A 25,109-nucleotide genomic window follows, 5' to 3' on the forward strand; every position below is an offset into this window, starting at 1 on the left:
GTTGTGTCCATAACCACTCGCACAACAACCTGCACACAGTTTATCCTGCACGGCAAAAAGCGTGGAAAAAAAAAACCCACTAAAAAACTGAGGCAAAATACCCATTTTCTTAATTTTGCCTCCCACAAAACGCAATAAAAGTGTTCAAAAAAGCTGTAGGTGCCCCAAAATGATGCTCACAACAACTACAGCTCGTCATGCAAAAATAAGCCCTCACAGAGCTCTGTCCATGGCAAAAGAAAAAGTTATAGGACTTTAGGCCGCATGTCCACTAGAAAAATACAATCCGCACAGATTTCTGCAAGATTCCGCGCGGATTTGCTTTAAATGGTATTTTGTTTTCATGCAGATATCCGCACCTATTGATAGCAATGTGGCCGATCTGCGCGGAATCCGCACTAAGGCCTCATGTCCACGGGGAAAATCAGATCCGCTGCAGATTCTACATGGAGAATCTGCAGCGGGTCCCTCCTGCCCCGCGGACATGAGCGCCGAAAATAAGAATTTAAAAGTATTTACCATCCGGCGCGGGCGGAGAAGGTCAGCTGTTCCTCACGGCCGGATCTTCATTTTCGGCCGGCGGATGAATTCCTGACGCCGGCGGCACGTCGCCGGCACGTCGTCGACGTGCCGCGCGCATGCGCCGGGCACATCCGCCGAGCCGAAGCAAGGAAGATGCGGCCGTGAGGAACAGCTGATCTTCTCCGCCCGCGCCGGATGGTAAATACTTTAAATTCCTATTTTAGGTCTCCCGCGGATCCGGACGGCTTCCATAGGCTTCAATAGAAGCCCGCGGGAGCCGTCCCCGCGGGAGCCCCGCACGAAAATGGAGCATGGTCCGGATTTTTCCATGCTCCATTTTTTTTAAAATCCCTTTTATTGACGATCCGCGGGTATTTATGTACCCGCGGGTGGTCAATGCATCCCTATGGGATGCGGATCCGCATGCGGGAGATCCGCTGCGGATCTTAAATCATATTTTGCCCGTGGACATGAGCCCTAAGGCCTCATGTCCACGGGCAAAATATGATTTAGGATCCGCAGTGGATTACCTGCACGCGGATCCGCACCCCATAGGGATGCATTGACCACCCGCGGGTAGATAAATACCCGCGGAGGGTCAATAAAAGGGATTTTAAAAAAAATGGAGCATGAAAAAATCTGGACCATGCTCCATTTTCGTGCGGGTCTCCCGCGGGGACGGCTCCCGCGGGCTTCTATTGAAGCCTATGGAAGCCGTCCGGATCCGCGGGAGACCTAAAATAGGAATTTAAAAGTATTTACTCATCCAGAGCGGGCCAGGAAGGTCTTCTCTCCTCACGGCCGGATCTTTCTTGCTTCGGCTCGGCGGATGTGCCCGGCGCATGCGTGCGGCACGTCGACGACGTGCCGCCGGCGTGACAAATTCATCCGCCGGCCGAAAAAGAAGATCCGGCCGTGAGGAAGAGAAGGCTTTCCCCGCCCGCTACGGATGGGTAAATTCTTTTAAATTCCTATTTTCAGCGCTCATGTCCGCGGGGCAGGAGGGACCCACTGCAGATTCTACATGGAGAATCCGTAGCGGGCCTGATTTTTCCCGTGGACATGAGGCCTTAATGGAGTTGTGGATTTTGCCCATAGGGAATCATTGGCCATCCGCAGTCCATTAAATAGATTTTTGCACCCGCGGATGGCATTTTAAAAGAATTGCGGTTTTTACGCGCGAGAGAAAAAAAACGCAGCATGCTCCATTCTGCCGCGGATTTTGCGCAGATCGGCAACATTGCTATCACATTGATAGCGGTGTGTGCGGATATCTGCATGCAAAAAAATACCATTTAAAGCAAATCTGCGTGGAAATCCGCCGCGGAAATCTGCGACCGATTCTGCGCGGATTGTATTTTTTAAGTGGACATGAGGCCTAAAATGGATTGGCTGCTTTTTATTTTATTTTTTTTTTTCTTCTCTCACGTGAAAAACGCTTATCAATTAAAATGCCGTCCGCCGCTGCAAAATTCAATTTAATTGACTGCAGATGCCAATGATTCCCTATGGGCAAAATTTCACCCGCAGAATCTGCAATTAATTTTTGCCAGCGGACACGAGGCCCTAATGTAGCGATTTAGAAAAGACATTCTGACCTGCAGAACAAACGTATCGCTATGAAAAACCCACAAAAATCGATGGCGGAATTGATGCGTTTTCTCTCCCAGCTATCATAAAAAGGATTAATAAGAGTATTACAATCCGGTCAGCGTACCCCAAAATGGCGCCGCTCGTCTCGCATTGTGTGCGGTTCTTAGTTTGTGCGCCAGTAATTGCGTGCATCCCTGAACGTTTGTATGGCCATACGGGCCTTTGTGAAGCCCAACCTTCAGTAATGTTACATGAAGATGCTGTACAGTAGTGGAGTCCCATAATGCATCACTTCCGTGGATTTAGAACCGTGGGCACAAAGCTCCTAGATTCTATATCAATGTATCTGCTGTGGATCGTCTTCAGCTGACGCCTTCCATCATGTCTAAGCAGTCTGTCCGCCAACGGAACTGATGGATACGTCTTCCAGTTGTTTTCCTGTTCCTTTGGGACCCATGGAAGTTGCTCCTGTCAGCCGAACCTGTTGTGCCCCCCACCCAACCGCCGCCTTATTTCTGGGTGACATGACTGCCTTCTCCATCCTTTGGCATAAGTCCTCCAGTGTAGGACCCCCCGGCTCTAGCATAGCCCAGGGTGTGGATCAGCGGGGAGTGTGACACTATTCTGGGGGTGAACTATTACCGGGGTCCTCAGTAGTTGCTCATCTGTCTGACACTCGGCACTTCTGTCACTCCACCCAAGTTGTGAAACTTTCACTGCAGCGATTCGGCTAAATCTGAACATCCCCTTCTAGACGTTGTGCAGAGAGCAGAGGGGAATCTCCTGCTGAGCTCCCCATCTCTGGCTGATGACTGGCTGGGGGGCGGGGCTGAGCTTAAAGGGGTCTTCCACTTTATTTTCATTTGTTTCATTTCTAGCACGTGGTCATGTGGGTAACCAACCAGATGAGGGCAGCTGTAAGGGAGAGATGAATACGGAGGCCTTTTGTGTTTGCTTTGAAACGTCATCTGCCCTTCCCGCCACCAGTGTGTTATCGGAAAACCCCTCTGACGCTCCCTCCGTCCTGTAAGCAGAAGACACAAAGATGGAGTTGTCTTGCAGCCAGACACAGGATGGCGAGGAGGAGGGGATGTGGTCGATGCCAGATTTATATTGGATCTTTATTCCTTTGTGCATTCTCTGTGTTATCGGAAAACGACCCTCAAGTCTTTATCTTAAACACGGCTAAGAGTTTGTGGGGGGGTTCTATATTATAAAAGAACCAAACCTTTAAATCTTGCAGTTCTCCCACCGACCACCAGAGCCTGATGATAGTCTGACACTTCCTGTGCTTTAGAGAGCACCTTTAAAGGGTTGTCCCGCGGCAGCAAGTGGGGTTATACACTTCTGTATGGCCATATTAATGCACTTTGTAATATACATTGTGCATTAATTATGAGCCATACAGAAGTTATTCACTTACCTGTTCCGTTGCTGGCGTCCCCGTCTCCATGGTGCCGTCTAATTTCAGCGTCTAATCTCCCGATTAGACGCGCTTGCGCAGTCCGGTCTTCTCCCTTCTGAATGGGGCCGCTCGTGCCGGAGAGCTGCTCCTCGTAGCTCCGCCCCGTCACGTGTGCCGATTCCAGCCAATCAGGAGGCTGGAATCGGCAATGGACCGCACAGAAGACCTGCGGTCCACTGAGGGTGAAGATCCCGGCGGCCATCTTCGCAAGGTAAGTAAGAAGTCACCGGAGCGCGGGGATTCGGGTAAGTACTATCCGTTTTTTGTTTTTTTTTTAAACCCCTACATCGGGTTTGTCTGGCGCCGAACGGGGGGGCTATTGAAAAAAAAACAACCCGTTTCGGCGCGGGACAACCCCTTTAAGCCGTCACCCCGTTATCCTCAGCGGCAGGATGACACCGAGGTGTGTGTGTGTGTTATATAATATAGCAGAGGGGAACGTGACGAACGACCAGGAAACTGTTAGGACGGATACTTGAGTGCACTTGTGTCTTAGAGTAGCGTTCTTTGCTACTTCAGCCCTAAACGGCTCCGTCCCCGCGGACTTCCAAGTGTAAGCCGTAGATGAATAAGTGTGCAGCGTTCATCGCCCCTCTGGCATGTAGCGCGCCGCCCCCTGTAGGGCTTGTTCTCAGCATGTAAACCTCCTGCTCTCCATGGAAGCGGACGACAACTTTCAACCTTCTTGTATAAAGAGACAGCACAGAGTTTCTGATTGGCTGTATTAACCCCATTAAAGGTAGGCGGAGCATACGGAGTTCTCGGACGGGGCTTCTACTGAAGGACCTTTCCCAATTCTCTTCTCTGTAACCTTCTGGCAGTCTTTGGCATCATTGTGAAATATTGTCTGTCTCCTCCCGTCTTGTTACATGGACCCAGGACTTCATCTGTCACACGGGCAGGCTTCCAGAAGATGAGCGCTTGGTCCGGTCAGATGTTTTAATGCTGGTGACACAACCTGCGTCACTAACTTGTTTTAGGGCTGCGCACCCCTGCTGTTTTCTCTGTTTCCTGCGATGTTTTTTTTGTTGACCCATGGAGTGATCTGATTGGCGGCTCAGAGTTCTTGGTCCATCCCCGAGTTATGGCCTTCACAGCTCCCACAATATGTTGCAGATGCTTCTGGAATATTCTGCTGTCAGAATCCACATGTTTAAATGTGGCAGAATTAACCCTTTGTAAACCCGTGTTAGTCAGGTGATTGCGGTGCGGATTTCTGCAGACGGCGTATTCTGGTACGTGTGAAGGCTCCCCTATAGCTCAGTGGCTGGAAGGACAGACGTACAATATGCCCGGTGCGCGCCTCGTTTTACTGTTGGGTTTATCATCTTGTTTGTATATTTTAATTGCTAATCTTACCCCCTTTATTCCTTTCTCTCTCATAGGTATTCCCTAAACCAGAGCCACTGCGCCATGCTACCTCAAGGATCCTAATGCCCTGCACGGTGTCTGTGATGGACGGGGGGGGGAGATGCCCACAACCGGAGTCACAACACGGAGCCAACGCAATGTGCTCAACTGCCACCATGCCATACCAGCCCGCCTTGTCTGTCGCGGAGGTGAGGCTTCCCCCCGAGTCCCAGTTATGATGGTGTATACTTCTTTAACATTCATTAGATACCTGCTGGGCGTTGTGTGTCGGCCTTGTACCTGTGCTCCAGGTTGAGCCCCCAGCACTTTTAGGCTGTGCTTCCTGAAGACCCAAACTTTTTATATTTTTATTCAATATATTTTATATACTAAAACTCTTTCAAACTTAAGGAAACAATCAATGCAGCGCTGGATGAACCAATCAACAGTCAGCCATTGCACTGTGGAGGCAGGATTTATTGATTGGCCAATCAATGCCGCAGCTCAGCCAATTTATAAATCCCACCTCCACAGTGCAATGGTTGACCGATGATTGGTTCATCCAGCACTGCATTGATTGGCTGAGCAGCACTGGATGAACCAATAGGATTCATCGCTTCTTGGAGGTGGGATTTATGAATCCTGCAACCAGGAAGTGATCTTCTGTGAGTTAACAAGGACTGCAGGACCCGTGGCAGAGCAGCACGAGGACGCAGCCCAAGGCTTTTAGGTAAGCATTCCTTTTTTCTTCCTTTTGTTTGTTTTTTATGGCGTGCAGCTAGGGCTTTTTTTAATGTTCAAGTTGCATCGCATTGCACAAAAGCTCTAAAAAAGAAAAGCGCAAATCGCGGCAATATAGAGCATGATGGGTTTTTTTTCTTTTCTGCCTCATAAGATGGCATCAGAGAAAGCATTGCTAATGTGAAGGAACCCATTGGAAAGCGTGGGCTTCACATACATGCGTTTTTTTCACGCTCTCGCATTGCCGCAGAATCGTGTGTTTTGTCACCTGTTTGAAAGCAGCCTTAAAGTGTTAGGGGGGTTTTGGGATCTAGAAAAAGTCTAACCCACTTTCCCAATCCAGCGGTGCCCCGATGGCCCCTGTTTCCATTGGTGCAGCAGTGACCTACCCTACTGACATGAGCAGCATAGGACGGCTGGGTACGTGCCCGTCAGTTACTTTGTACCGAATGGCTTTAGATGTTCTTTCTAAAGTCAGTAAGCTTTGAGTTGCCCAAACACATATTGACAACGGTCTCTGAGCGAGTCCAGTCTCTCCATAGCGGCCGCGTGATCGGCATACACCGTATTTTTTGTTTTCTGTATTTGGTACTTTGCTGAATTGTCCCGGATGAGGGCTTAATCTGCGATGATGAAAGTGTGTGTTTCTCTAATGAATATGAACTGTTCTAAATGCTCTGAAGGGCGACCGTCCTCCACAAATCAGGAAGTGGGCTGTTCTCCCTTCTAGTTAGATAGAAACTGAAATGGAGTAATCAAGCTGAAGATATGTCATATCTGCTCATACATTGATGCATCTTGGCAGCGAACAGCAGTTGGACCTCTTGTGCTTACTCGCCCGGTGTTGGAGGTGGTTATTGCCGTATGTTCACAAGCCCAGATTTGTTACAGCAGTTTCACGGACACAATCTGTTCCATGCATCTAAATGAGGTGACGTCTGCATGGATGTCTCCGAAGCCCGCTCAGATGGATGGAACGGAAGGCTTCTGTGTGATACTGCTGCACATGCGTGTGATGGCCGCACAGGGACCAGTGCATGCTACTAAACAGCACAGTATTGTCGTCTTCTCATTATTGGGTTGGGTATGAATGATTTCTGATGCACCTTTGCTGTGATTTCAGGCCCCGGTGCTGGCTGCTACCCAGTGGACACATTACTCATATTCACCTGCTCATTGCTTGCCCCATGCTCCTATCACCAGCTCAGATCCGTAAGTTCCACCTATCCCTCTTCACCTTTCTGCTTGCCAAAATTTGTTGCTGATGATGCAAATGATTTGATAGTTTCTGCAGTTTTCTACGTGGGCCACCTAAAAGTTTTTTTTTTGTTTTTTTTTTCTTCCTAATTGAAAACAAATGGCGCTTTGTGTTTGTACCATTTTACTTCATCGATCTTGCCAAATCATGCCTCGTTGAGTGGCTCTCCTGTTACATCTTTTATTTCCTTATTGAGGTCAGGTTTGTTTTTAGATTTATTTCCTGGTGTTTTTTGCTCTTTGGTCTCAGTCCGAACTCGGTGAAGATTTGCTTTAATCTGCAGTATGATGCTTAACAATGCAGTCTAGATCAAGGAAGCCCAACAGGCCATGTTGTCAGGATTTCACAGGTGATGTCATTATTGTCAGTCAGACATTGCATAGGATCTCCTGAAGACATGGCCTGTTGGGGCCCCCGAGGGCCGGAGTTGTGTAGCTTAAAGGGGTTGTCCCGTGAAAGCAGGTGGGTCTATACACTTCTGTATGGCCATATTAATGCACTTTGTAATGTACATCGTGCATTAAATATGAGCCATACAGAAGTTATACACTTACCCACTCCGTTGCTGGCGTCCCCGTCTCCATGGCGCCGACTAAAGCTGCTTCTTTAGTCGCACGAACAGTCGCGCTTGCGCACCGAAGGATTCCTCTTCTGTCTACCTCCGGGCTCACGAGCTGTGACCTGGCTCCTCCCTCTTCTCCGTGTCATCGTAGCTCCGCCTCCGTCACGTGGTGCCGATCAGCCAATTAGGTGGCTGTAATCGGCAGTGGAACGCAAGACAGGAGAAGATAATCCACAGTGCACCATGGGAGAAGACCCGCGGTGCACCATGGGAGAAAACCGTGGTGCACCTTGGGAAAGGACCGGTGGCCATCTTTAAAAGAAGAAAAGAAGCAGCTGCCCAAACGGGGATGCAGGTAAGCATTTTTTTTTTTTTTGTTTGTGTTTTTTTTTAAATAACAAAGGGATTGTTTTTAACGGGGCACAATGTGGGGGTATGTAGAAATAAAAAATGTTTTGATTTCGCCGCCGGACAACCCCTTTAAGGTAAAGTTGAGTCTTCTCGCATGTGTCGCTTACAGGAGGCTCTGGATGCTCTTCTGCAAGATCCCACTTCAGACACTTTGAGTGTCCCTTAATGATATCAACGGGACAGATTTATGACGGCTGCCGAAAAGAAAAATGAAAGTTGCCCTGTGGTTGCTATGGGCAAGAAAAACCGTTTTCTTATCAGTAGTTGTCATAAATCGCCACAATGTTTGTACGGCTACAAGGATTAGCAAAGCAGCTTTCGGTTTGTGAGGACACTAAAGGATCAGCCTAAATGTAGATGAACCAATGAGATGTTCGAGTAATACTCCAAGCTAACCTTAAGGAGCCGATTACAAGAAGCAGACGGTAATCAGCAAGTGTCGCAGCTATCCTGCAGCTATTGCTACACAGTAACGGTTTCACCTCGGATTACCGTAGGACGGGATGTAGGAGCGTGAAACGTGCTGGAATCAGAGCCGCTTCCATACACCGAGAACAGTCCGAAGGTTTGTGCATTGCAAGACGCACACCTCTTGTACGAACATGACCCCAATCTTTTCAATGGAGTCTTACACATCGCAGGAAACAATTGCGGCATGTCCCATCTTTGGGCGTTCCCTCACCCATTGTTTCAATGGGGCCAGCAAAGCGCTGCAGGCGTGAGTGCGATGTGAGGTTTCCTATTGAAAAACCTAAAAGACGCAACGGAGGATGGCTGATTCCCTGAAGTGATGCGAGACGTTAACACGAAAAATGCCTCGCATCCACGGTGACTTCGCACATTGGCGAGTGCGATATCCGCTTAGGTTTCACAAACTGATATCGCGCTCGGCTCTGTGAAATTAGCCTTAGTCCTCCAGTGTGTACGTGAAATACCTAAACGCTGTCTTTTCTTTGGGGCATAGCCTAATGTTCCATTGCTGCCTGCGTTGGATGGCGCTTTAGTTTGTTTCCGTTTGTGACTAGCGGCCCCCACCTCTACTGAGATTACTCTAAGAATCCAACGGGGCCTTGTGTAGTCACATGCTGATCTCCAAACGTCATGCGACATTCCTGTTCTTGCCCTCCGTGGCTGTCTTGGTGGCAGAACATTTGTTTTGCATAATGTAGACAAACCGGTAAAAGAGCGGAGTACTGGAGTAATTACCGTACTTTTCGCACTAGAAGACACACCTGACTACAGGACGCACCCAGAGTGGAGCAACAGGAAAAGGTCTCAGCATCCATAGCATTGGTCCCATGCAAAGGCAGCAGCGGATTTTGGCGGGGTTCTTAAGGATAGGGCGCTTCAAACGGAGAAGTTATAGGGGTGAAGTATTCTATATTTTACTACATAACCTTGGAGGCATCTTATGAGAAGGTCTGTGGAATAGATAGTCTTCAGGCCAAGCGGACCTCCTAGGTAGACAAGTGTCCTGGGGGGCCGGTGCTGCCTGCATATTGCTTCATAGCATGCAATGGGTCATTTAACACTAGTTACATGACAGCAGGATGGTTCCAGCAACCATACGGGACCTGCTAAGTCCAGAGAGGAGGACTAAATGGTACACAGGGCTTGCCTGGGAAAGGCAGCAGGAGGCATCTGATGGAGTAGGTAACTCCGGGGAATGCTTCTTTGCTGGCTGTAAGTAACAGGGAGTTTAGGTAGTTGGGTGCCAATAGAGCAAGACAACAGTCAGGCGCAAATTATGGAAGCAGTTCTCGTTTCCTGTGCTTAGCGAGGTGCTCTATGAATACTCTATCCAAACAAGTGGTCATGGGGGTCTGGTACTGTCTTACCTCCCCTCCTTCTTGTCTTGGAGATGTTGCCATCTTGTTTAGGCTTCATACACCTCTGCACTATTGGTTTTTTCCACTTCACTATAGCAATATAAGGGCAAAAATAATGATCATGCTGGATGCACAACATGATGTATATCAATGCCGCCTGGTGGACCCTGTTGACTATAGTGGGGTCTTTGTGTCCATCAATTTACAGGATCCAGCATGCTTTGCAATTCTTATTTTTTTTCGATGGATCTGCAACGGAGGCTCCCGGCGAAGCCTTCAGCGCAGATATAAACAAGGCCTTACTCGTTCCCTGCCAAGAAATGCAAGTTTCTTCCCTTATCTTTCCAGCATCTTCTGGCCATCAGCGAGCACTTGAGTTTATGTCTTCAGGTTTCCTACAAGGAGGTGTGTGTCCCTTTCTTTGTTCCATTTTGTTTCTTTCTTCTTCTCAGATTACATTATAATGGTCAAACAGAATATTTCAGTAGGAGCTATCCCACGCCGTTCTCTAATTACTTTGAGAGCCAGCCGTACGTTCAGGTAAGACGGTCTTCACAATGTTTGCATGAACTATCAGCGCCGCCTTCCTTACTCCTCAGACATTCCTGCATCCTGGTGTTAATCTTTGCCGTTTTAGTTCTTTTTGTCTGCTTCCCCACACTTTCACGTTTGTCTTCTACCAACCAAGCGGTGTCCTTGTTCTGTTTAACCCTTCAGTCTCCCTGTTTGTTCTGGCTCTGCTCTTGCTTCCCCTTCCTGCGCACGGTCTCTTCTGCTGCCGCTGCGCTCCCCCCTCCGCCTGCTGCCTGCAGTTTTGTGGTGACCTGTGCTGAATGTTGTGCCGTTCTCCTTCCAGTAATGTATATGTGATCAGACTGAACAGTTGGATGGGAGAGGCATTCTCTCCGGTAACCTGTAAATATGCCTTCTGCTGCATTGTGTGCAAAGATCTTCCCAAATTACCATGGATCCAAGACGTTTACGGCCTTCTCATAGTCGCTGTTCTGCCTTCTCAGGTGTTTTATGTACGTCTGTATCTGGTGATTTGTATCTGATTTCTTGGGTATGGGATCAGGATTCCGTGCTGATATCATTCTCAGTAATTGGCTTATTTGGGGGGTCTTAATATGAGCTCTTCGTTGTATTGGTGGCTGTTCAGACAAGCATCTTGTTTCTTATGAGGGCCACTTATTTATGTAGTAATGTTTTCTCCAGGTAAATTTCTACTACCGTGTTTCACCAGAAAAAGGGACACTGTCTTATATTAATTTTTGCCCCAAAAGAGGCACAGTGTCTTATTTTCGGGTGGTGATGGGGGGCTTATACTCACCTGGTCCACGGTGTCCTGGTGCCTCGCGCTGCTGGTCTCCGGCCGCGATGCGACAGTCTGCTGTGTCCTCCACGCTAAGGTATCTTTTTCTTTTTGGTGACTGGGCTTTGATTACCCCGCCTCCAGCAATGCGAGCGCTGTGATTGGGTCTTGCGCTAGCCAATCGCAGCCATTCAGTGATGTCATTCACTGAATGGCTGTGAATGATCGAGTGCCGGCTCTGATTGGCTGGCGCTCGATCCAATCACGATTGCTTTGCTGGAGGCGGGGTATTCAAAGCCCCGTCACCAGAAAGAGGATTTCTCAGCACAGAGGACACGGCAGCCTGCCTCAGCGCTGGGGTCCATCACGAGGGACTCGCACTGCAGGCCAGGTGAGTATTGACTCTTTTTGTGTTGGTTTTTTCCTAATCTAGGGCTTACATTCGGGGTAGGTCTTAATTTCAGGGAAACACGTTATTTCTTCCAGGCATTTGCAGTGGGTTGGTTGGAATAAGGCTCTGTTTGTGCATCGCTGTTTTGCCGTTCATTTTGCATCCAAACCTGCTGTGATATCAATGTCCTTTTAGCATTCTATTGAACGTTATGGAAATCCGTGTTTTGGTTCATGTAGCAAAAGCTTTGAAATCTGTTAAATAACAAGAACTGACCTGGTCATGGCTTCCACATCGGGCACCCCACTAAATGTGTGTGTGGATCCCCATAACAGTCCGTGGCAGAGCTCCGAGATTCAGTCCGCTACGTCTGCCTTGGGTCACACCGTCCGTTCCATGCCGGAGGCCCAAGTGTAGCTTGACTCGTGTTGGAGATGGAAGGCAGGGGGCACAACTTGGCATGTAGCTTTGTAAACTTGCCTTCCACTAGTGATCTGCTGATGAAGCTCGTGCCGCTGGGCTCGGTCTCCTGAGATGCCGGTCCTGAAGCTGAATGATCTGAGCCGGCCGTTTACGGTGTATGCACACATGGCGGCTGTATTGCAGATCGTTCTGTACTGCAGAGACCGTCCCATCCACATGCATGGAACTCCTTGTCCAGTGCAGAGATTGCTGTAAGGAATGATTTTTTTTCCCTTAACCCTTCCCAATCCAGTTTCCTTGCCCCACACGCTCCCCAGCTTTTATTTTGGGTGGGAAAGGGCATTGTGGATTCCTTGGAATTAATCCATAGAAACATATAAAAATCAACTCAAATGATTTTTATTAGCAATTTTTTTGAGACTGTAACAATTTCCGATCCAGCATCGGCCCTCGTCCAACACGAAGATTTCCTGCACAGGTCCAATGTCTGTGGCTGCTCTGCATATATAAGCCACAGGACCCGCGCTCCATCGCAGCCTCTGCCAGCGGCTCTTAAGGCCAGTACATGTTAAATCCAGCGTGCCCCATCCTTCCCTGGACATCTGCCTTCACGGTTAGTCGGCACTGTTGTAATTGGCAGCTTTGACCATCTTCCATCTAATCTGTTTGGGGTGCTTACAACATAGCTGATAAAATCGTGCTGGAGTTGTGCGTTTTGTGAAGCCCGCCCATTTGACTGGGTTCATACACATGAGCGATACCTACCTGCATGGCATCGCAATGTGATGCGAGAAACAAATTATGGCATGTTCTATTTGGCTGCGTGATCTCGCATCACAGCCCCATTGTTTGTAATGGGAGCGGCATAAGTGAAAGCAACGGGAGAACTCCGCAATCCTCTGCCGTGGCTGTGACCGCCGCGGGATCCCTGCATCACCTGGATGCGGCTCGCCTTAGAATATTGATTTCCTAACTGCAGTCATGGGATAAGCCAACAGGTTCAATCAGAACAATTGTTATTTATACAATAAAGGTCTGATTGGATACAAAAATCTGTATATGTAAAGGGACCTGCCAGCCCCTTCTCTCTAATACTTCTAATGCCTTCTGTCTTCCTACTGAGCCCATATATCTCCACAATCCGGTTCCAGAGTTCTCCTGCCCTGTATGCATATCCACTGAGAGGAGTCATCTGGCAGAAGAGTCATGCTGATTCATGAGCGGCCGAGCTAACCGCACTCCTTTCTCTTGATAGACGGCTGCCACATTCCCCATTACACAGCAAACCCTGTCCTACAAGGAAAGGGGGCTTCAGCGGCTCCTGAATGAGCGGGACTCTTCTCTGCCAGATGACTCTTCTCTGCTCATTTGCATCTGGCGCGGGATACACGGACTCATTAGAAGGGATTGATGTTTCAGCCCACGTTAGTTTTGGGGGTGAGATGGTGATGACAGGTTCTTTCACACAGACGTATGCTTTTTTACGTCTGCTTTTTTTTTTTTTTTTTTCCTGCGCTGCAAAATTGCATGAATGGGCGTTTTTCCGCGCTCACGGACAGCAATTTCTCGGCAATTTACACGACCGGGAGCGATGTTTTTAGTGGAAAAATACATTGCACCCTGAAAGACCCTCGCTCTGCCCAAATCATTGTGGATTTCATAATTGAAAGAGGTGAATCCACAGATGAATCCGCTGCATGGGGTACAGCGCATGCTTCATATATACTACAGGGCATTGCAGCTCAGTTTCTGCATGGATTTACTGCAGCGTTTCGGATGCGTTTCGTTATCTCCTCACCCACTTTGCTGTTACCACAAGGGCTGCGAATGTTTTGCACACCAATCCACTGGAAGAGATGCCCACCGTCCGAAGGCCGGCCTCACATGGGCGTATTCGTGGAACGAACTATGCTTTTGTGCATGCACATGGGCACCTTTTACTTTTTGCGCCCTCAGGGCATGTTACTTTGCACACAGCAAACAAAGATGCATCGGTTGAAATGGCTAATTAGTCTTAACGAGTTCCAGATGTGCTATTTTTCCAGTGGAATTATGGGGTGTTTTACACGTGCAAATGACCTCTATAAGGACCTTTTGGGGTGCAAATCTGCAAAAAAATGGAATATGCTGCAATTTTTAAACAATATTTTTGCACTACTGAAATGTGAAGACACATGGGTTGTATGTTCTGCAGATTGCGCTCACATGCACCCGTGTGAAGGCGGGGTTCACATGGGACAGTTTTATAGTGGATTTCAGACAGCAAGCTACAGGATCCTTATTGATGGCGCTTCCACAATTTGCGCAGGTTTAATTCCGGGAATGTAATGAAAGGGTTAAATCTCTGGTGAAATCCACGGTTACACTGGCATTATTGGGGTGTCGCAGGGCACCCAGCGTCTGAACACATTGTGCGTGCGCATTGTTTGCCGTTTGTGAGCAGGGTGGGTCTGCCGGCGGCGGTGGGGGCGAGGGGACCATGTTCAGAGGAGCTTTTTATTCCTAGTTCCTGGAGCTGGTGCTAAACTTAATGCGTGTTCATGGTCTGCTGTAAATATTAAAGTTCCTGGAATCTTCTCCATTCCCCTCAATTCAATTGCTCTCTGGGGGGAGGGAGGAATGAACAAAGAAAGAATCAATGTCAAAGCCTAAGTAGTCCCTATGGGTGGGGAACTCTAGCGAAGGGGTTAATGGCATGCCCAGCAGAGAAGGAGTTAAAGAGCTGATCAACCCACATTGTTACTGGGCTGCTGTAGTTCTCCGAGTTGCAGCAGGTGAGGGGTTAAGTTAGCCGCAGTGGTCCTGCTGTGATTGGCTGGCAGGGCAGGTACAGGTACATGGAGGGGCGGAGCTTGCTGCCAGGCACAGTAAGTGTTGTGACTGCCAGGAATCCTCGCAGAGAATCATTTCCTGAAAGTCAGAAGAGCAGTGAGAGGAAGTGGGATCAGGGCTGGCCGCGTACCCTGGGGGGAGGGAGGTGGGGAGGAGAGAAGGAGGAGAGCAGGAGGGGGCGCCAGCTGTTGTGGGATTGTGCTGTCATGTGGAAGCTGCCTCTCTCCAGCCATCAGCGCTCCTCTGTTCTGTTGGTATGTCACAACTGCACTTCTGGCTGAAGCTTTCCTCCGTCCACAAGGTACTGACATCTCCTGGTCTCTCTGGGGTCCGTGTGCCCACCGGTTCTTCGGTTCCTCCTGGGGGCATGCTAAGCATCGCCTGACACCAACACGGACATGCATCAGTTTCACTTTGATCATTATCGCTGTTGTGCAAGACGCCGAAACTTAAGGCACAGCAAGTCTGTTCTCCGCTTCCTCCTTCTCTTGGGAAGGTCCCTAACTTCTCAAGTATATGAGCCAAACTACTTCTAAGGCAAAAGTGGTTTTTCTGAGAAATGCGTTGAGTAATGTTTAGGCTGTGAGCAGTCCTAGGGGATAATGGACTTCCTTGTCCGTCTCTGTACAATGTGCTGTAGGTCTGTTGTTCTGTGACCCGTATACATTGTATCGCTCTGCACACCTGCTAGGATTGTCACTACTTGGTTATTGTGTGTCCAAGTTCCTGCCGCCTCCCATAGACGAGGGTCACCGGGTGCTTCTCCTCTCCCCTCCGGCAGACGTACTGCTGCTTTTTGGGGGTGCCCTCTTGTCATACAGATAATGATTAGCTTGGAGTAAGTGTTGCCAAGAATTGGTAAATTAACCCTATTTTGGCAACATTTGGTGGTGATTATTGGGGTCTTTCTGTAGAACTCTGTGGGCAGGAAGAACTTCTAATGGGCATTACGGAGCCTTGTCTGATATTGTAGCCTTTTACAGAATTGTTTGCTTAAACCATATGATGTAATTTTGTATTCGTCAAGCAGAAATCTCACATTTTGCGTGCTGATGGCGAGTCCGAGGGGCTCGAGCGGTTTTGTAACTTTGGCATTGAGGCCATTTCTCGGCATTATCGGTGAGCGGGGGGAAATGTTATTTTCCAGTAATCTGAGGAGCAGGGAATCTATCGCTCCACAATAAGGGAGGGTCTTAAAGCCATAATGGTTGGCAAGGGTGGGGGGCTCTTCCTGTAATACCTAGTCTGGGGAGGTGTTTCCCAGGAATCCTCCGAAGAGCGAGGATTTGCTGTAAGGGTCATGGATGTAAATAAGCTCTTATTAAGCCATATTCCTTCCCGGGGGGGGGGGGGGGGTACATGAAATTATCTCATGTAGGATATGATCTCAGCTGGTCCTTTATTTTTTTTTTAGACCAAATAATATAATTTGAGTAATTTTAGTAAATGGATGAATCTGGCTGCTTTGGTATCAATAGCCTAGACAGGTAATACTCCGAATCCCTGGGATGCTACGGGTGGAGATGGTCTTGTCATGGGGTCTGTAGTGGCTCTTCCACCATGCCGGAGTTTGGGCACCTTAGCACCCCTGTATTGGTGCTGTCATGTATTCGGTGACATCCAGTGAATTAATGCTGGGTTCCTCGCTGCTTAACTACATAATGATTACAGATGAAATGTCTTCAATTAACGATAATGCCCCTAGAGAATAATGGGGAACCTCTTGCCATCCGAGCAGTCTAATGTAAGTAACCCGCGACCACTTACCTTTACAAGCCCCTCACTGCCTGATGGGATAGATGGTTATACATTGAGGCTTTATCTGCGGGGGCTGTTATTATGGTGCGTCTATAAAGAGATGTCAGTATTGTCTTATTGCGTTATTTGGAATCGACCTATTGTGATCCCCTTCGGCCCGCGGCGGTCGCACAACTGCGCCTGTTGTATGATTAGAAGTGTGGCTGAGACAATGGACTGTTAATAAGGGCATTCTGATGAGTCTCACAAGATGCACCCGAAGGATGAAGAAATCCCATTTCATTTGGCATATTCACACTTGCATCGTGGCTCCCATTGGTAATCGGATCCTGATGGACCTACGAGGGGCTCCAGCATGTTTGGGGGGGGGGGGGGATAGTGAGGGGCTCCAGCATGTTTGGGGGGGAGAGGATAGTGAGGGGCTCCAGCATGTTTGGGGGGGAGAGGATAGTGAGGGGCTCCAGCATGTTTGGGGGGGAGAGGATAGTGAGGGGCTCCAGCATGTTTGGGGGGAAGAGGATAGTGAGGGGCTCCAGCATGTTTGGGGGGGAGAGGATAGTGAGGGGCTCCAGCATGTTTGGGGGGGAGAGGATAGTGAGGGGCTCCAGCATGTTTGGGAGGGGGGGGGGGGAAGGATAGTGAGGGGCTCCAGCATGTTTGGGGGGGAGAGGATAGTGAGGGGCTCCAGCATGTTTGGGAGGGGGGGGGGGAAGGATAGTGAGGGGCTCCAGCATGTTTTGGGGGGGAGAGGATAGTGAGGGGCTCCAGCATGTTTGGGGGCGAGAGGATAGTGAGGGGCTCCAGCATGTTTGGGGGGGGAGGACAGTGAGGGGCTCCAGCATGTTTGGGGGGGGGGGGGGGGGGAGGACAGTGAGGGGCTCCAGCATGTTTGGGGGGGAGAGGATAGTGAGGGGCTCCAGCATGTTTGGGGGGGGGGGGGGAGAACAGTGAGGGGCTCCAGCATGTTTGGGGGGGGAGGACAGTGAGGGGCTCCAGCATGTTTGGGGGGGGGGGGGAGGACAGTGAGGGGCTCCAGCATGTTTGGGGGGGAGGATAGTGCTGTAGACGGTTGCTGTTGAAGTTAATGAGATAAGTCTGATTTGCCGCCTTGTCTTAGTCCTGAAGTGCGGCACTGTACTTCCTTGTAATAGTGGAGCCCGTCTTGGCTCTCGGCGCTGACCCCCTCCAGTGATGAACACTTTGTTACTCCGGGATTTTTTTTGTCTTTTTTTTTTTCCTCTGATGATAAAAATGAAATCTTTGTGTAAAGCCCGGAGGGCCGGTTACATTTTAACCCCTTCATTGTAATACGTCTGGTGATTATAGGGAGTTTCCAATCCCCTCTGCTTCGTCACTGCAGCTCTTACTAAATACTTGCTTAACCTTTCCAGCTTCCTCCTTCTCCTTACAGAAAGGTAACCACATCGTGTTCACACCTACAAGTACGATTGGCCGGGTACAGAGAAGTCCAAGGTCCGCTGGGTCATAAAATCACCCGATTACACATTTATTAGGCGGGCTAGAGATGAATCCCGTCACATCTAGACCGGCGCACGGCTCCTCCACTGACTGCGCACGCTAGTTTCCATATAACCACTGATTGAACCTGCTGAAAACCTTACCGACGTGCGAAAAGCCCAGTCGGACACATCTAAAAAAAAAAAATTTCCAATTTTAGTTTTTCTCCGTTTTTTTTCTGTGGAGACTTTTCTACCGACTTATGTGTCATCTGCATTCGCTGTGGTGACTCTCTTATGCCGCAGCAGGAACACCAGGCATGCTTTTGCCGCAGTTTTTGGTGACTGCATCAGGAACTGCGGCAGAAAGCTGCGGTTTTCCCAGTTTGTGGTTTTGGTGTCGTTTTGTCTACAGTTTAAAGTTTAATTCTATGTGATCCCATCTTCCTATTGTGATCGTCTTAAGGACGGCAGTGACCATCTTCTATGTTGCATTACGACTCCCTTCATTACCCTGGTAGGTAGGTGATCTCACACTTGGGGTTTCCAGCGAGTTCCATCATGAGCTCTTCTTCCAGTGTCTGACTATTTCTGATCTTGCCGGCCGGCTCTGTTATGTAATTGACGGAGCTCTTCTATACCGGTCATTATTGTCGCTGTCCCAGGTTCTAGATTTCTTTCCCCTTCTCAGAATAATTTGGGTTTACCCACAAGTAGCGTGGAGGGCGGTTGCAGAAATAAACGTAGTAGTTCTAACGGCAGGACGGGGTCATTAGTGAGCGGCTTGGTATGGGTTTTCGTTCTTCACTTGCTGTTAACATGGGTGAAAAAAGTTTGCTGTTGAATCGGCCTGATGTGATTAACGGCATGATGTGAGAAGCGATACCACAAGTAGGACGCGCAGTCACATTAATGTCCGTCTCCTCTGGTTAATGTGTCTTATGAAATGCAGCGAAGCCAATGATTTAATTACTGTTATTGATTGGCGCCTAGGATGGACCTTAAGAAGTGATTGTAGCTGGGGTGGCGGTACATCATGCGGGCGGTTTATAGGACGGAGGCGCCTCTATCGCTCCGATCTGTCTTGTGGTGCGTTTGCTGTGAAGTCACCACAACTATCCCGATGTCCTCATAAACTGTCTTGAAGTGTCTGACATTTGTTTTTGCCACTTTCTTGCTAATTGAGTAAATGATGGCGTCTGGATGTTTGCGCAGGGATAAGCTCTTCTCTGACCGGTCGTCGTACATGACGATGGACGGAGGGGCAGTAACTTCTCAGACTCGCACTTTGATTGCAGAGAGGATTCTTTCACTTTTTAGTTTTAAACGACTTCTCTCTGTTTCTCTTAAAGGACCCACCCGCGTATTTTAATGAGTTATCCAACCACTCCATCCTGTCTTCCCCGGATTCTTTATCGGATATCAAGGACACACAAGATTATTTGCCCATTGACAGTCTCAGTAATGTCCCCACATTATGGGACCCCACGCCACAGGACACCAGCACTACATCGGTACGTCGCCCTCTTCTTGCTGCAGCCGTTCTCATTACTGCTGGAATGGTTTTGATGTCCTAGCTAGTGTGCCGTTATATATGCCTGGCCCTGTGCTGTATGATGTGATGATGTACTATACATTGGTGCTGTTATATATGCCTGGCCCTGTGCTGTATGATGTGATGATGTACTATACATTGGTGCTGTTATATATGCCTGGCCCTGTGCTGTATGATGTGATGATGTACTATACATTGGTGCTGTTATATATGCCTGGCCCTGTGCTGTATGATGGGATGATGTACTATACATTGGTGCTGTTATATATGCCTGGCCCTGTGCTGTATGATGGGATGATGTACTATACACTGGGGTGTAGTGATCAGCTGTCCGTGAAGTCTGCAGCCCCTTGTTCATGCTTCTAAGTGTTTGCTAAATATTAGGAGTTTACAATCTTCTAGAAGTTGGATGTATGTATATGATGATTCCTGTCCCCTACTGTTAGCCCGATGTGCTACGTGTACGGCCCGCTATGTTTAGGGATGGAAGCGTTATACTTGCCGTCCCCGATGTGCTACGTGTACGGCCCGCTATGTTTAGGGATGGGAGCGTTATACTTGCCGTCCCCGATGTGAGAGCTTGATGAATTGAGCAGTGGTTCTAAGCCGTCCATCCATTATAACATTAGAACAGGCGGACTATTTAGCAGCACGGCTCAATGCATTCAGCAGCCGCTTCCAGCGCTGACACCGGAGGAACGATGGGGGAGTAAGTATAACTCTTACAGCCCCAGACTCAGCGGCTCACCTGCTTGTAGCCTCATACCATGTCTAATGGGGCTAGAAGTAGGTGACGGAACCCCCTGCAGCTCCTGTTCTATCCTCGGTCTACTCTGTCCTTTTGGGGATAGTTTTCTAATCTGTCCCCCAACAGTAACTGCAGACCTGGGGTTTTCAGGCAGCACATCGGTTGGTACGTCATCTTATGTGATTTCGTAGCCCTTGTATATTCGCTCTGTTTCCTGCGTTCTCGGAGTTGTGCTGAGAGATTTAGATGTGTTCCCCTTATATTAGTAGCACGGCTCTCCGTCTGCTTTAGATCGTCTTGGCTTTTGTTATATTTCGACAGTAACATGTTGTCATATTTACTAACTGGATGTCTTTCTCGCCAGCTTCTTTCCTCCGCTCACCCCTTTCTCGGTCTGGACAGATTTGAAGACCTGCAAGCGATCATTAATACGCCATCCGTGCCGCAGCGGGTGAGACCTCCGTGCCGGTGATACACCCGAGAGGACTGTTAGTTGTCAGGCTGAAGATAAATTCTACTTCTTGTTCTTGCACAGCCATCAAATCCTGTAGTGGAGGAAGATGACGATGACGATGAAGATGCTGAGGAGCTGGGGCACACTGAGACCTATGCAGATTACATGCCTTCTAAATGTGAGCCCCTATACAAGCACTAATTCCCTCTTCTACTTTTAGTGTATTTTTTATTTACTGAAATACCATTTTTTTTTCTGTCTTGTCAGCCAAACTAGGTATCCAGCATCCTGACCGAGTAGTGGAGACCAGCACCCTGTCCAGCGTCCCTCCTCCCGACATCACTTACTCACTTTCCCTGCCTAGTTCTATTGTCGATAAGGGGCTTCTGTCTGCTTTACAGCTTGAGGCCATAGTATACGCCTGTCAGGTGTGTGCAGTCACCGTATTGCTGCAGCTTGAGGCCATAGTATACGCTTGTCAGGTGTGTGCAGTCACCGTATTGCTGCAGCTTGAGGCCATAGTATACGCGTGTCAGGTGTGTGCAGTCACCGTATTGCTGCAGCTTGAGGCCATAGTATACGCCTGTCAGGTGTGTGCAGTCACCGGATTGCTGCAGCTTGAGGCTGGCTTCACGCATTGCAGCAGACCGCAGGTTACAGCAGCAGATCTGCAACCTTGTTCTTTCCTCCACATGAACAGGGTTTGCTCTTTCTGCAGCGTGTGAACGCAGCCTGAAGCTCACTTACAAGATGCTTCATTACATCTTCTGTTCTGCTCTTTTTTAAAGCAACATGAAGTGGTTCTTCCTGGTGGTCAGCGTGCCGGATTTCTGATTGGAGATGGCGCTGGTGTGGGAAAGGGACGAACCGTTTCCGGGATCATATTGGAAAACTTCCTAAAGGGCAGGAAAAAAGCTCTTTGGTAAGTTTTGAGTTTGACTTCTGTGATTAAAGTCTCTGATCTCTCATGTCGGGTTTCATCCTAATTGTGCTGCTATTTAAGCCACACGGTGCAGAAAACAAGAAAAAATGCAATGAAAAGTCATATGTATACAAAAATACCAATAGAAACTACAGGCCGTCCTGCAAAAGAGCCGCGCACAACGGTGTGGACAGACGGCGGCAGGAAACGGCTTAAAAAAATTACATCTCTTCGGGAAAAAAACCCCAAACAATGTAAATTTGGTATCATAGTAATGGGACTGACCCGTGGAATCTGGGTGTCATGCCATCTGTGTGGCAGTGTGTACGTCATAGAAACAAGACCCTTCCAAAGATGGCGTTATTTCAGTTTTTGTTTTTTTTTCTATTTCACTCCATTTAGAATTTTTTTAGAACTTTTTGAGTACTTTAAATAACCCCGTTGTAGAATACGCCTCGTCCCGCATAAATGAGTCATCAGACGGCTAAGCCGATGGATCAATGGGAGGTATGGGTGGAGGAAAGAACGGAAATGGGGGGGTGAGAAGGAGCCGCGTCCTTAAGGGGTTAATAACTTGTATACAAGGGTAGTTTAACACTTTGTGCTTCACATCAGAACTCGACAGATTTCTCCTGGGCTGTTAAACACAGAAAAATAGCTGCCAGATGTAGCTGGACGTCTGCAAACAGCGCGGTTTATGTGGCGTTTTTCTTCACTCGCTCTTTGGCGGTTTTCCCAAACTTCTCATGCCTTGAGTGTGGGGTCGGGTGGGTTTTTTGTACAGTTTTCAGCCACTTTCTTGTGTTTTTCTCCCATATCTATGTCTAAGGCCTCCTACACACGGGTGTATTTGCACTGCGGAAAGCTGCGGCGGGCGTACACCTCTGGACGCCACAGAAAATACAGCCCATAGCATTCAATGGCAAAACGCCATTTCATCTCCACGAGTGGAAATTGATTGTGATTTTCTGCTTGTGGAGAATAAATTGCAGCATGCTGCGATTTTGTGCGGGTTACACGCAACCGGCTTCCATTGAAGTCAATGGAAGCCGTCCGTCCCGTGGCACTTGTGCAGTGTCGCGGGATAAGCATCGCCGCCAGCTACTGTGCATGTGCTAACATGATATGTTTGTCCATAATATCAGGAGCACCACTACTGGCCAGAACAGAGCTGCAGGCAGCCGCCTCTGCCGTGGGTTTGGCATGGCCATCTAGAGGGTTCTGCGAGGGCAATGTGCGGAGGCCTGCGGCTTCCTCTGCCAACACTAGCCGGTTGCTGAGTGTTTTCTGCCAGTTGTACAAGGTGTCTTTCTTCTTAGAAGGGGTTGTTTAGACATGAGAACATGCAATACATCACAAGATGCAAAATGTCCTATATAATCACCGGTTTATGAAAGAGAAGAGATCTGCCCAATTTTTTTCAAGTAAGGGCCACTTCCCATAGAACCCTTCTGCTGTATCGGGCCCCACCGGGTCAGTGTTGTGTTTCAGATTAACCTTTTCAATAAAATAACCGCCTTACATGAATCCCACGGTCGGCTTTTCTTCTTCTCCAGGTTCAGTGTATCCAACGACCTGCGCTGTGATGCCGAGCGAGACTTGCGAGACATTGAGGCCAGCTGTATCCCGGTGCACGCCCTTAGTAAGGTAAGCCCTTACAGCTCCTCATCACTTTAGACCACTTGTTTCTAGAACTTTTCAATGTATAATATAGTATTTGACAGTTCTGCGCTTTAGTCTGATAGCTCCACATCTATACATTCTGTGAAAAGACGCCAATGCTGTTGGCTGCCACAAAGTGCTTTACAATTGGTGACGGCCGGAGGGAATTCCATAAATAATACTTGCATTGCGCGCCCGGCGCTCCACTCTGTTTAGGCTGCAGCCGCTACGTGGGAAATACAACCTCCTGCCACAAAATTGTACATGATCAGCGATGTCCTGGATTTGGGACCATAGACTACAAGCCCACGTGGCCTGAAAATGTGGTAACATCGCAGGTCATGTAATGCAGGCTAGGAACTGTAAACAAACTCGACAACCCCTTGTAATATCTCATCTCAGAGACCACATTGGCAAAAGTCTCCAAAGAAAAAGTTGAATCTTGGCAGCATTGACAGCCGGGAAGTCAATATCTTTCATTCCTGGCCATTTAAAAACCTCATTGGGCAGAGGTGGCAGACAAGATCCTACACACCCCGTACATGCAGAGAGAACGCCGGCCGTGATTCAGACCCACAAGCGGCCGTCACTCTTCACAGTCCTGCATCTACAGGGGCTATTTTTCCACCACCTCTTCCAGTTATGTTTTTAATTGATGCGAATAAAGAATATTGACGTTTTAGTTGTGGCTTCAAGTTTTTGTTCAGAGATGACATTGGTGCAGAAAATCCATTACGGACACTGAGGGATTGTAACCTGCTGATTGCAGCCGAACCCCATTAAGTATGACTGGAGGACAGCTTAGTCTGTGACATGTCTGGTATTCAAGGTCGTTCATTGAACAACCAAGAGGCGGACGCCTCCTCCGTGTGCAGCCGGCATTGGGGTTCTTTCACGCAGAGCTGTATAATGTTCCACTGTGTGGGTGAACCTGCATGAGTAACGTGCGGCTTTTGATGCAGAATTGAGAGTCGGCTAAACTCTGCCCACAGTTCCACATCGATATCCGCATATAAACCGGTGGATTTTGACAGCGGAATATTTTGCAACATCCTGTGGAATATTCTGTCTTGTGGGAAAACTGCCTTAAAGGGGCTTTCTGATGAGCCGCTGCCATGTGGAAAAGCCATGAAGATCCAATTAGTAGGGGAGCGCTACAAACTGACCAGTGACTTAGCAGCGCTCACCCGTCACTAAAGCCCATGCAGGCACGCCCTTGTGAGATCCCCCTTCTGCTGTCCCCCGTTTACCGCCTTCACTGTTGCCTCTCGGTATGATGGCGCCGCACTCATTCAGGACCTTCATTATCTATGGATTCTTACGCCTCCGTGTTTTCGGTTTGTTTTACAGATTAAATATGGAGACACTTCTGCATCGGAGGGCGTACTTTTTGCAACCTATTCAGCACTTATTGGAGAGAGTCAAGCTGGAGGCCAACATCGGACTCGGATTAGACAGATTATAGACTGGTGTGGAGAGAACTTTAATGGCGTTGTATCCTCCGTTTGTGTTTCTACGTATCGTGTTCAGTATTGCTACGTGACATAAGTGTACATGCTGGGCCGCCGGTACTTGCAGCAACAGGACGTAGACCTGTATCCTGTGCATGGCACAGATTCAGAAGCTGAGTCTTTGCCATCTACATCAATCCCCACTGCTAACCCCGTACGTGCCACAATCGTGTAAAGGGCTTAGAGGGTGTGTGCTTTTCTCTGTAACGTAATCACCCCACCGCGATGTTATGGAAGGCCGATGGGTTGCCGTGACAATTGGACGCAATTGCCTGGAGTCCGGGTCTGCCGTTGCATGTAATCGAAAGCTATAATGCATTGCAGTATAGATGTACTGTAATGTATCATTATAA

At 48.5% G+C, this 25,109-nt stretch overlaps 1 protein-coding gene across 5 annotated transcripts in view; it reads left to right on the plus strand.

Annotated features, from left to right (window-relative positions):
• The window catches only part of SBNO2 (strawberry notch homolog 2), a 64,969-nt gene that overhangs the window by 9,414 nt on the left and 30,446 nt on the right, over positions 1 to 25,109 (plus strand). For 2 of the 5 annotated variants that reach the window (XM_066604745.1, XM_066604741.1), the window contains exons 2-11: positions 4,966 to 5,139; positions 6,795 to 6,883; positions 10,184 to 10,271; positions 19,257 to 19,418; positions 20,572 to 20,658; positions 20,743 to 20,839; positions 20,929 to 21,089; positions 21,450 to 21,583; positions 23,140 to 23,230; positions 24,596 to 24,739. In XM_066604745.1, coding sequence (XP_066460842.1) covers positions 5,014 to 5,139; positions 6,795 to 6,883; positions 10,184 to 10,271; positions 19,257 to 19,418; positions 20,572 to 20,658; positions 20,743 to 20,839; positions 20,929 to 21,089; positions 21,450 to 21,583; positions 23,140 to 23,230; positions 24,596 to 24,739 — 1,179 coding nt within the window. In that variant the 5' untranslated portion in view covers positions 4,966 to 5,013. Of the gene's footprint in view, positions 1 to 4,965; positions 5,140 to 6,794; positions 6,884 to 10,183; positions 10,272 to 14,832; positions 14,991 to 19,256; positions 19,419 to 20,571; positions 20,659 to 20,742; positions 20,840 to 20,928; positions 21,090 to 21,449; positions 21,584 to 23,139; positions 23,231 to 24,595; positions 24,740 to 25,109 lie in introns of those variants that run through there. The other 3 variants (XM_066604743.1, XM_066604742.1, XM_066604744.1) reach the window with 3 other exon arrangements.

Source organism: Eleutherodactylus coqui, chromosome 5 (genome assembly GCF_035609145.1).
Source record: "Eleutherodactylus coqui strain aEleCoq1 chromosome 5, aEleCoq1.hap1, whole genome shotgun sequence".
Classification (NCBI taxonomy): domain Eukaryota; kingdom Metazoa; phylum Chordata; class Amphibia; order Anura; family Eleutherodactylidae; genus Eleutherodactylus; species Eleutherodactylus coqui.